At 38.5% G+C, this 13,105-nt stretch overlaps 1 protein-coding gene across 1 annotated transcript in view; it reads left to right on the plus strand.

Annotated features, from left to right (window-relative positions):
• The window catches only part of ARHGAP42 (Rho GTPase activating protein 42), a gene marked incomplete at its 5' end in the record, with an annotated part of 102,595 nt that overhangs the window by 50,346 nt on the left and 39,144 nt on the right, over positions 1–13,105 (plus strand). Inside the window, 7 exons of the mRNA XM_075920006.1 lie at positions 1,676–1,776; positions 2,550–2,659; positions 5,754–5,832; positions 6,742–6,781; positions 9,737–9,799; positions 11,576–11,650; positions 13,020–13,104. Coding sequence (XP_075776121.1) covers positions 1,676–1,776; positions 2,550–2,659; positions 5,754–5,832; positions 6,742–6,781; positions 9,737–9,799; positions 11,576–11,650; positions 13,020–13,104 — 553 coding nt within the window. The remainder of the gene's footprint in view (positions 1–1,675; positions 1,777–2,549; positions 2,660–5,753; positions 5,833–6,741; positions 6,782–9,736; positions 9,800–11,575; positions 11,651–13,019; position 13,105) is intronic.

The following is a 13,105-nucleotide window of genomic DNA, read 5'->3' on the forward strand; positions in this document are numbered from 1 at the left end:
AAGACAAATCTATGGTAATCAGAATAAAATTACTGTTTTTTTCTTTTAATATCTATGATTTCAGCAGTTAGGTTTTTTCTGTTAAAACAATCACATTTTTACTTCAGTAATTACCCTAATTTAAAAACAAAAGCATGTATCCTGATGCACATTGAATTTAAAAAACAAAGGGTCATATTCTGCCCTCCTTGTGCCTCAGCAATTTTCACTGAAATTAATTGGAATTGCATATGTTGCTCCAGGATGCCATCCAATCTGTTCCTATTTTCTAGTTCCCTTAATAATCTGTGCATGAGCAAACCTGAAGCTCCTTGTCCTTCGTCCCACTAGATTTTGCAATCCCCATCAAGCACAATATTTTGATGAGAGGTGTCAGAAGTTCATGTGGATCCTACAGGAGCATCACTAACTGTTGTAAAAGGATTTATTTGTATGGAGCAGTGTGTGAGGTGTTTTGGAGGTGTTTGAACAACTTGAACAAGAGGCTAGATTATCTCTGCAGTATGAAGAAGTCCCCTGAGTCAGTAATGAACCAGTGCCTCAGGCCCATTATTGGGAAGACATACATAGCAGTACTAAACAATATGTCTGTGAGGCCCTCAGGCCATTGCTTAGTGGTTCTGTTTGAATATATGTAGTTATCAATTAGCGGACAATTTGGCAGTTTTCCCTGTATATGCCATACTAATTTATGCTTTCCTTTTACAAAGAAGAATATTTCTAACCCCTTTCTTTGCAAAGACATCCCTGAAAAGTAAACCAGCTACTAGAGTTAAGTTTGTCATGGCAACTTTTCTTGCAGATTGATATTTTATGATATAGGTTGAACCTCTCTGGTCCAGCACCCTTGGGATCTGACTGATGCCGAACCGGAGAATTTGTTGAACCACTGGATGTCAGTATTATTTAGCAACATTACCAACATTTCCACTGCTTACTGGATTGTTAGAAGACTTTTAGGGGTAAATTAGAGATAAATAACAGCACAGAACACTGAGAGCCAGGACTTGTGGCAGTAAACAAACTTTATGGAACCTGGGAAACCCATGATAAGTTCCACACACATAAGTGGACGACTGGCTAACTAAAATCATGCTGGACCATGGATGTTGCCTGACCAGAGAGTTCTGGACTAGAGAGATTCAACCTGTATTCTCAATTCCCAAGCAGTATGTTGGACCAACACTCTTGAGAGCTGAGAAAGGAGCTCTAAGGAACTATGCCCTGACTTTGAGTCATGTGTTCAAGTCATTGGGTCTTCAACCATCTTTTAAGCAGATAAGGACCATTCTGAGTTTGAATGGAATGAATACTGCCTCTCTTTCTCCAGTGGTAAAAATCTTTACTGATACCCAAGGAAGAGAGGGTCAAGTGTCTTTGCTTACACATACCATGGAGAAGAGTAACTTGTTAGGCTCTTTACTCTCTCCATCCAGCCAAAAGGGAAAGTCCAACCCCTCAAGTTTTAATTGGGTAGCCCAAAATTGAGGCACTTGAAAATTAGACATAAATGACATGACTAAGTTTCAGGAATGAGTCAAGTGTTATAGCCTGAAGTAGAAAAGTGAAGTTTGATTCCCAGTCCTGTGCTCATTTACACAAGACCACTTAATGTATCTCTAACATGATAAAATGTCCAGAGATTTTTTTTTTCAGTTACATTTCTTTAATCTAGGACCTCTTGGATTTACCTGGATAAAACATTACTGTACTTACGATAAAGGGACAAAAACATTTACAATGAGTGCAGCTGAAACAAAGTCTGGTGGGAAAGTTGTGAGTATTATCTTGACAGATCTCTTAGTATATACATGAGATTTGGCTTGCCTATTTTATATTATCCACTCAGCATATTTATGGGGGAAAATAATGTATGGTAAACAAAATGACCTTTGTTTTCATGGATCCACAAAATGATTAGCACATATTTTTTACTTATGAAAATAAAAGTCATATTAACAGTTTGAAATGAAAATATCTACTTTTTCCATAACTAATTTATGTTGTAAATACAATATTATCATTTTCTATGGCATCTCAGAATATGCAAAAAAAACCTACAGCACTTTGCACAGAAATATGAGGTAGGTATGTTCCTTTTTCCTTGATTAAAAGTTGACTGACATTTAATCATATCATATCTACAGATGTAGATGTTGGGCCATTTTCAGACTTGATAAATACCATTAGTTTTATGTAGACACATTTTTCAAAGTAAACTTTCACAATTAGACATTTTATTATATATGTGGAACTATTGCAAGAAAGGTAAACAATTATGTGTGAGAGAAAATACATTTAGCAATGTTGTCTCTTACTATATATACATATATACACACACACACACAAATCTGACATAAAGAGATCATTGTGAAATGTGCTTGCAAACACTTACACACATGCTTACATTTAAATAGGGTTTGTAGTGATTACCAATGTGCTTAAATTTAAGCAGAGTAGAGGGGTTAAAACACGTGCATAAATATTCACAGGCCTCCTTATAACACTGTAGTTTCTTCATCCTGATGTTTTTTTCGCATGTGTTACAGAATGGCCTTGTCACAAGCTCACCAGAAATATTCAAGCTAAAATCTTGCATCCGGAGAAAAACTGATTCAATTGACAAGCGTTTCTGTTTTGATATTGAAGTATATGAAAGGTTTGAATTTTTCTTTTCAAAATATTTTATTATTTAAAAAGGTGTTTGTAAATATGTTTACATAATAACTAACTGCATGTAGGCCAGACTTTTAAAAGTATGCTTCTAATTGCTTAAAAATTATTTTTCTGACCACAATATAAATAGCATGATACTTTTTTTTATCTTTGCATAATTAACCATATTGAATAGGTATATATGAAGGGGGGGAGGTTGTTGAAAACTTATAGTGCAATCGAGGAAGCTGATATTAGAATATTGACTCATATAATGTCTAAAAAAATACATTCTCTCTCATAGCTATACTCCATTCTGTACGTGAATGATTTGCTTATTCAAGTTAATGTAAAGAGAGTATTTTCCCATATGCTAAAATGCCTTTTAAGTGTTTCTGCAGGCACCACTGAAAATATGGAATTTTATTAAATAAATAGAAACAGTTTTGCTATATTTTGGGAGCCAAATGCAAATACTGAGTGAAATTTTGTAATTTTTTAACAATTTTGGGCTAATGGACATGAGAGATACAGTAGGTGAACGTCTGCTTTAAAATCATGATGAAATAAACAGAATTATAGGTTGGACCTTCCTGGTCCAGCTCCCTTGAGACCTGACTCGTCCCAGACAAGGGAATTTTCTGGACTAGGGAAGGTTGTGAGAGAAAGACATCCAGCCTCTCTATTGACCTCCTCTCCCTAGCTACCACTGCCCTTGGCCCCCTGGCTGTGGTAGCCCTGCGGGCTCTGCGGCCCCATGAGCTCTGGCAGAAGCCCTATAGGCACTCGTGGCCTCAACAACCCTGCCAGCACTCACAGCCACGCCAGCTATGGGTTCTAGATTCCCACCCGCCAACCCCAGCCACTCTGGCTGCAGGCTCTGTAGCCCCTCTTCCCCAAGGACTCTGGCGGCCCTGCCTTTGCGAGCTGTACTGCTCCCCACAGGCTCCAGTGCCCCCACCACTTGCAGGCTTTGTTGCCCCATAGGTCCCATTGGCCCCACAGTCTGGCTCTGCGCCCAGCCATCGACAGCCTCTATGCTAGGGCCCTCTAGTCCTGCAACATCCGTTATCCTGTTGGACCATGGATGTTGCCAGACCAGAGAGTCCTGGAACACAGACGTGCAACCTGTAGTAAATTCACACTATAAATAAAAATCTTTCCTGGTCTTTCTCTTAGAAATATTTTTATGACTACAGTAATAGTAGTAGAGTATTCACAGAAGTGTCACTATTGTATAACATGGTAATTTTGTATTGTAGTGACTTTTGTGCTTGTGAAATATAAATATTTCTGTAATCTGAACTACTCTATTAATAGAATAGTTAAAATGCCATTATTAGCACTGCAACTTTGGTGTGGGAATTTGTTGGGATAAATTACTCAATATTTGGTGCCCTTCAGTTTCAGAAATATGGGCAAAACTGAGATGTTCTTATTCTGGTTTTGTTGAAGAACTACTGTAAGATAGTTAAAAGTGAGTTTTGTCCTCAAATTATTTAAAAAGATCTTAAATTCTTTCAGTTCTCTTTAAAAGGAGTTATGCGCTTTTGAAGTAAAACTTGTTCATTTTGACTTAAGTTGAAATGCATAAAGCGTACGACTAAATGTTTTCTGAAAGCATAGACTAAAAAAGTTGAAAGAACACTACAGGCAGTCCCCGAGTTACGCGGATCCGACTTATGTCCTAATTAATCAGTTAACTGGTTAAACATTTAACCAGCTAACCAAGTAAACAGGATTCTGAGGCTGAGGCTGCTGCCTCAAGAAAAGCTTTGACACCATCTCCTGCAAGAGTCTTTTGATATCTCTGTGTGCATCAATGCCCTGTTTCGAGATAATGCAGTCTTGGGCAGGGCTTAGCCAGCTCACAGAAAAACAGCCTTTAGTCACCCTACACTGTCTCCCACACTGCCATTGCAATAGAGCACCTTCCTGCCCCCTTCCCACTACAAGAGACCAACTTATGCTCATCTCTTCTCTTGCTTCATGCTCCATGTCCAGCTGCTGAGACTCACCATGAGCCTCAGGACTTGAGAGCAGTTCCTGGCCTCTTGCCACACCAGATGACCCTGCAGTGAGCCTCTGCTCCTTGTCCACTTCCACCTCTTCATCAGCACCTTTTTTCTCCAGGTTAAATCCTGTTTCTGCTAACTCTGTGCCATGGGAAGTATCCACAGGGTCCTTGCCTGCGGATGTGGGGTCCCCACCTAAGACTGTGTCCAGTTGTTTATAAAAATAGCATGTATTGGGTGCATCACCAAGACAGCAATTTGCCTCCTTCACCTTTTGGTTCGACTGCTGGATTCCTTTATCTTGGCTTTGCATTTCAGGGTGTCTTGTTCATATTCCTGCTCACACGGATCGAGAAATGTGCCCAGGGGTTGGTCACACAGTTGTGGTTGCACCGATTCTTCACCTCATACTGATAAGATCCAAAATCTCTCGGGTTCTTCAAGCAGGAGAGTGTCTTGAACAATAGCCACCCCTGTTTCCCTGAGAGGCCACCATGAGGAGCACTCCACGCTGAACCAGCCTTCAGGAAATGGATTTTAAAGTTCCTGGGGCTTGCAAAGGGGAGAGACACATTTCTGTTTACCTGGCTGCAGATCAGACAAGTTCAGAGTGCTGGCCAGAGTGGCTACTTGGGCATTGTAGGAAACATCCTGGAGTTGAATAGACTCCCCCCCCCCCCCCCCCCCAAAAAAAAAGCCTCCTGAAGTACACACTGCATGATTGTCGACAGTAAAGGTATGGGAAGGGGAAAAGTCCTTCACGGAGGTACAATTTTTTTGTTGCCAAAACTGGGCATTTTTCGCAACTTTTATCACATTGCAATGTGGACATTCTCCAGGTTTTGTCACCAAAATCCCCTTTTTGGTGACAAAACTTGCCAGTGTAGACAAGTCCTAAGTTTTATTATCGTAGTTTCACAGAGACAAAAAACAGACACAGAAAGGTCAAGATACATGCCTAACACTACAAAAAAAAAGTAAATAATTATGTTTAGACTAGTTCCTGTTAAAAATGACCTTAAATATCATTGGTTGGAAAAAATAATTAATGTGTTTTAAATAATATATATTTTGTTTTAATAGACATGGAATCATAACACTCCAAGCTTTTTCAGAGTCCAACAGGAAACTTTGGCTGGAAGCTATGGACGGAAAGGAACCAGTAAGGAAATTTGTTATATTATTTATTATGCATTCAGGTGTCTTATATACAGAAGTGAAAAGAACAAATTACTGTGCATCTCAAAATATCTCTCAAGTCAGAGAAACAATTTACACCAACTTTGACAACTCAATGCATGTGTATTTCACGTGCTGTATGGACAAAGCTATTATACGATCAACATGAATGATAAGATAATCATTAAAATAATAGTGAAGCAGAAAAAATAGTCTATCTCAATCTATATTCACATTCTGAGTCACTTACGTTAATTGGGATTTTGATAGTCCAGCTAACATCATAATTTGTTGGCATACAGGGTACATGTGCAAAGGCACAACTTGCAAATTTGTGCTGGAGACAGCAAGTCATCTCAGTACTAATGCCTTTGAGGAGTAGTATCACCACCTTAAAGGTGCTTCAGGGAAAAAGGGATTGCTGGGACCTGATAAGTGATCATGAGCAAAGCTCATTTGAGATTTAATCGTATCTTTAACCTGCACTTGAGGTTTCCGTTAACTACAAATGACACAGCACCACATGTAGACTGAAAAGGATGAAAATGATCAGAATTGTGAGCTGGATGTCAGACAATCTCACTGAACTGGTTCACATACAACCATATGAAGTCTACAATTCTGGGTACTCACTAACATCTTTCAGGTACCCAAATGCATACTTGAATTGAACACACGTAAGAGAGACTGCCTGCTAGAAGCCACATATTAACATCATTGCTTGTTAACTTCATGTACAATGACTAAAGAAAAAGCAGGAGCAAGGCTTGCCAAAAGCAACTTGCTAATGCAAATTGTCTTTGCACTGGCTTGAGCGCTCTCAATTTGCCTGGCACTAGGACATCTAACACTGGAGCAACAAGCATTCTTATTGAAGTGTTTTCTTTTTCAGATTTATACTTTGCCAGCCATTATTAGCAAGAAGGAAGAAAGTAAGTTTTTATATTATGTAAAATTATTAAATATGCCTGGATTGTTTTCATTACATTATTGTATATTCATGCATTGCCAAGAATTACCTTTTCTGTCAAGTTGCAAGAATGTGTACCCTGTTTTAAGGGTCACTACATCAGATGTGAAAAAGGCTTCGATGTTTGTATTATAATGAAATATAAACTGGGGGAAAATAAAATAAGTCATGCTTGTGGCTAACCTGGTTCCAAAACTGTGCACTATGCATAATGTCACTCTAGATAACAGTCAATATAGTCATAGTTCTATATATAAATGCAATAAAATGGACTGCCTGCACTCTGACATAATATCCCTACATGTGATAACATGCTCATGGTCTTCAGACATATGGACATTATAGCTTTTATTGTGGTGATAGGCAAATATGGCATTATCCTGCAGATACTCCATATTCTTTGCATCTGTGCAGGTCTCTCATTAGTATTATTATTCCCACCCATCTGCTCAGCAGTGATAATGGGTCAAGTGAAGTCTATCCAATACTTTCTATCTAGCTTCAGTTTCTTTTATATTTAAACCATTTGTATGTCATTTTTTATCCTAAACATCCTGTAGTGCAGAGGTGGGCACTTTGAGCGGTATGTGTGGGAGGGAGGGTGGAAGTCAGAGCCTACCTGAGGGGCTTCCTGGGCTGCTGGCTAGAAGCCACCTAGGTAAGCAGAGCCTGCCTCTGGCACCCCATATCCCTCCCTCCAACCCTCAGCTCCCCTACACCCATATCCCACTGCACCCCTACTCCTGTACCCATATTCCCTCCCAGGCCCAGCACCCCAATTCCCTGCCCCAGGTCACAAACCAAATCTCGGCCTCCCCTCCTGCACCCCTGCCCCATATCACAACCCCTCCCAGACTCTGCACTCTATCCTGCACCCCAATTTCCTGCCTCAGGTCACAACCCCCTCCTTTTACCCAAACTCTCTGCCAGACCTCACACACTCTTCTGCCCCCCAATCTCCTTCTGCACTCAACCTGCACCCCCTGGTAGACCCTGCACCCCCTCCATTAATACTGGATCCCTCAACCATTTATCAAATTCTTGGAGTGGGCCCCCATCAAAAATTATTACCCACCCCTGCTATAATGTAATGTGACTCCTCCCATTTCACCTCTCAGTCATGTAGCCATTGCTGCTTCCAGTACTAAGCTGAAAAAAACTGGCAAATAACTTGCATCCTTGTCATATTCCTACAGTTATCCTGTATCTTTCTCTTAGCATATTGTTTACTCTCACCACACTCATTGACTTGCTGTAGATGTTTTCTATAAACTTGATTGATCTTGTGGATACCATACAGTCTCAAAACTGCCTGGTAAATGCTATCAAAAGCCCACTTGAAGTTTATAAATTCATTGTAACAAGTTCAGTTATATTCTGTGTGTACTTCTCTGAACATCTTATCACACATACATCATCTATTATACTTCCTGTTGGACTAAACCCAGCTAATTCTTCCGTATACCTCTTCATTCTCCTCCGCAACATTTTGGTGAATGATGGCACACTGAATAAGCTGATCCCTCTAATTTCTTATTCTCACTTCAGTCTCCTTTTTTTATAGAGCAGTACTATTATTGCTTTCCCCCATTTGCTGGGCACTTGCTTATGTTTATAAATCTTGTGGAATAGTTTGTGCGTTATGTTTAGCAAGTGTTCCTTCCCTGCTTGCAGTGGCTGTGCAGTTGCATTGTCACTACATGTTGCCTATTTCTTTTTCTAGCTTCCTATCAAAAATTTATTTCTTTGTCTAAAAATTTACTGCATATTTTCTCCCCCATTTGTGTTAAGAAGCTTTTCTCGAATAGTTTCATCTACTGTCTTCTGCACTGTGCAGCTCTTCAAAATATTATTTCCATGGCTTATTGTTTGCTTGTTCTTGATCATTTATTTCTCCATATTTGTATTTCACTGCCAACATCTACGACTCATATGTCCCACTTGGTGCTCTCATCTTGCCATTCAACTCCTGTGCCATATTTTGCGTATTCTGTCTTAGTTGTTCGCTTATCCAACTGTTTGTCGTTTGTTGTGTGCTATTCTCTCTAAGCAGCCCATTGGACTTAGCTCTAAGACTTTAGTCTTATTTTTTATTATCCTTCAGCTTTCTATGTTTGTTCCACAGCTGCAGCACTTCATTAGTTATCCACATTGGTCTCTTTGGGCCTCATAGCCCAATGCTTGTTCAGCTGCATTTGTAATTCCATGTTTATATTGTTTTACGTTGTGACATGCCCCTGGGTGCAGTCTGGACTGTGGAATCACTGTGCCCCCTTTTCTTTTTCTGTCCATACTGTCTCCTACACTGCTGTATTAGTGAAAGCCACCTCCCTTCTCCCCCCTACTTGAAAGTAGGAATAAGAAATCCTCCGGAAAAGGGTTTATTTTCCGGAGAATCGCGTCTAGACTGGCGCTTTTCTCCGGCTTATCCGCAAGCCGGAAAAAAGCGGCCGCTATGTAAATGCAAATGCCGCGGGGGATATTTAAATCCCCCGCAGATTTGCAATTCTGAAGTGTCTAATCTGCATTCCTTTTCCGGAAAAGGGGTGCAGTGTAGACACAGCCTTAGTGTTTTGTTTTTGTATACTTAGAATGTGCATTCTTTATACTGGGGCTTATTTTTGCCATGCATAGCGTGGTGCTAGTATGCCACACTTTTATTTCTATCAGATGTTAAAGAATTCTGGTTTTGAAAAATACATGCAAATATACATGAACATACTAATGAGCATAACATTTGATTGCATGATTTTGACTAAAGATGTAGTTAAACAATAACTTAAACAATTGTTACTACCTCTAGGTGCTATACTTTTATGGACAAATGTTATAGCGCGCACATCTGATCCTACCATGCATATGGAGCTAACCACAAAATCAGATTAAAATAAATAATGTATTTTTCTTCAATTTATAGTGTTCTTAAATGAAGCAGGTTTTAACTTTGTGAGGAAATGTATTCATGCTGTAGAGACAAGGGGTATGTATTACATTACATTCTATATATTACATAGTATGCATATATTTTTCTCTGGCAGGTTATTTTACAATTCTTAAACAGCAAATATTTTCTAAGTGCAGTTTGGAATCGATGTGTCACTCAACTTGTATTTTTCACAGCTTTTAATATCTGAAATACTGTTGCCAAAATTTTCGTGAAGATTGTCTCTTTGATTTATCTTTTAAGTGTAAATTATAATAACGACTTGTTTAAAAAAAATAACACTTTTCTGTTATTAGTCAATTTAATGCTCAGTTATAATTAATGCACCTTGGGACAAATTTATCCTATCCCTAGCATACTCCCTTAAGCTACATTTCACCCAATGTATATTCATTGTTTGTATTTAATAACTGAAATTCAATAGTAAGAAATATAGGCTCTGTATGGGAAAACAACAAAATACAAGTCCAGCTACTGCTGATATACAGAATTTGGACCATTATGTTTAAATGGGCAACAATAATACAAGTATTTTAAATGGTAAAACTTGATATGACAAATAGATGAAATTTAATTTACATTGGCTGAAATTAGGAAGCATGCTTCTGTTTAGGCTTTTGAAATTGTGATAAATTATCTTTTTTTTTTCCTCAAGCATCCTCAGAAAAGAATTTTGCCATCTCTGTATAGTTAAAGGTGCTAAGGATAAAAAAAAGAGATTAAATCAAGATTTGTTTCTAACTTGATTTTTTTACCACAGCTCAGTATTACTCTGAAAATTGGGCTACAGTTCATAAAATTCCCATCATTTGAATGTTAAAATATAATAATAATATTATCTAGAAGCAATAACAAATATTTTTTTTATTGGGCTATCCCTTTCTCAATCATTTGTGGGCAATTGGTACCTAAGGCTGTTGCTTTATCAGGTTTTGGAGCTCTACAAATTAAAACAATGCTATCATTCATCATTGACAAAGTAGCTGTAGTACTGCAGATAAACAAGGAAAACATTAGATTGTGCATTAATTTTAAGTAGAATTCTTTGCTTTGTCAATAAATTTTGTACAAAAGTAATTGTTGTAGTTGTCAGCCACATTTGGATATGGAGAATCTTACTCTGTTCTCATTTGCACTGTGTAAAATGCAGAACAGCTCCATTGAAGGCTCTTGTGCTACACCAGTGTTTCTGAAAGTGTTCCACAAAATCACTTTGAGAAACACAAAGGACAAAACGGAGCCAATGGGAGCCGCGAGGCTCCATGGCTGCAGTACCAGTAAATAAACAAACCGGGGCAGCCAGTTAATGTGTTTCTCAAAGTGATTTTGCGGAACGTTTTCAGAAACACTATGCTACACAAGTTTAAATTTCCCATTAAGCAAGAAGAGGGCTAAGAACTGAGGACATGCCTCTAGAGTGCTTCTGAGTCTTACTCTTCACCTCTCAGACATCATTCTAGTGTCTGCTGTCATGGCACTTGTCCGTGAATCAGTCAGACAAAATGGTGGGCTTTTTGGGGGTGGAAGGGTTCCAATTATTAACATGTAGCTTAGATTTATTTATTTGTTTGTTTATAATATGGTATAATTTCAATGAATTATATCTGGTAATTTCTCAAAATGCAATTAACGCATCCAAAATGTTGTACAGGAATTACTTGCATAACTTCCTGTAAATTAATGGATGATTAAACCCTCATAAACCATTTAGAAAATTTGCACTCAAATGTCTCCCTATGTGTCCATTTATATGAACATGTTCTGTTTTTGGTGCCCTAATTCAATTCGTTATCCTCTATTTTTTCCACCTAGGTATCACAATCTTGGGGCTGTACAGAATAGGAGGTGTAAATTCCAAGGTGCAAAAGCTGATGAATACCATCTTTTGTAAGTTTTGGAATATTTTGCATGAAAAGCTCTAATAGCCACCAAGGACATTATGGATATGATTTCTTTCACTGTCTCTGCTCAAAAATGTGCGTACAATAGTAAGTTTAGTTTGCACTTGCATTTGCACAGATGGCAAATAAAGTGAGTAAGCATGCAAATAATTAGCTGTGTACAGGGCTCGACAAACAATACAATCTACTCGCCATAGGCCGCGCGCCCTGTTTATCTGCGGCGCACGCATGCGAAATGCGGCTCTTGCGCATGCGCAGTACGGAGCTGGCGAGTGGTTTTTGCCGCCATTCGCCAAGCCCTGGCTATGTATATAACTGGCTACTTGCATACATTGTTACTCAGTGCATTAAGAAAATCACTGACATTGTATACCCAGACTATGGATAGATATGCATTTTTCACATTTAATTTATTTATTTGAATTATTCAAAAACAAAACAGGACATCCGTCAAGGGCTATCAACAGTCCTGTCACAAATTACAAGGTGAAAAAAGTTTTACCTTCCAATTATCAACAGGACTTAGTCCTCTATGAAATACAGAATTCTGAGCTTCTCCCATTTAATCAAACACTAATCCTGCAGCAGCCATTATAAATGGATGTACACTGCATTGTACCCTACTGGGCAAAAAATCCAGGCCACTTCAGCAAAACTGGGTCTTGATGTGATAACATTCTGGTAATAATCCTCTCTCTTAAGGGGAATCGACCTGGAGTATATTTATTGACTAAGGTGACTTGACGCAAGGAGAGAGGTAGTGTCCTCCGTTAGAACACCCCAAGACCTTTCAGGCTATACCAGTCAAAACAATACCTTAAATTCAATTCCAAAACAAAATGGGCAGTCAATGCAAATTATAGAGAAAAGGTGGCACAGGCAGACAGTTGAGAAAAATGATATCCATTGGATTTGTTTCGATTTTGGAGCAGGGAAGATGGGATTATTTAAATGCATAATCCCTTTCTTAATTTAAATTCAGTGCTCAGTTTATTTATGACATGTTTCTTTCTGGAGCATAAGGTTTTGCTTTTATTGCTAATCTTGATATAACCAAAACTGCTGTACATCAGAACCAAAGGAACTGGCAACCCCTGTATCACCTTGGAGTTAGTTTGTTCTTTGTAGTTGGGCACATAGTTGAAATGTCCATATACTAGATGCTAGTTCATTTTTCTGATATTATCCAAAAATGAAATGTTTTCAACGTACGCTCAAATTGTTAGTTAAGCGAGTAATAAAGTAGCAATAAGAAATTAACACCAAATCTGTATGTCTAATTTAAGTACTATGCTGTTTTCTGAACTAGTCTGATAGTCAAAGTATAACACATTCCTAATTCACTTTTCTACCAGCTCCTAAATCTCCTCCTGATATGGATATTGATATGGACCTTTGGGACAATAAAACAATAACAAGTGGACTAAAAAACTACCTCAGG

This window comes from Pelodiscus sinensis, chromosome 1 (assembly GCF_049634645.1).
Source record: "Pelodiscus sinensis isolate JC-2024 chromosome 1, ASM4963464v1, whole genome shotgun sequence".
In the NCBI taxonomy this organism is placed as follows: Eukaryota; Metazoa; Chordata; order Testudines; family Trionychidae; genus Pelodiscus; species Pelodiscus sinensis.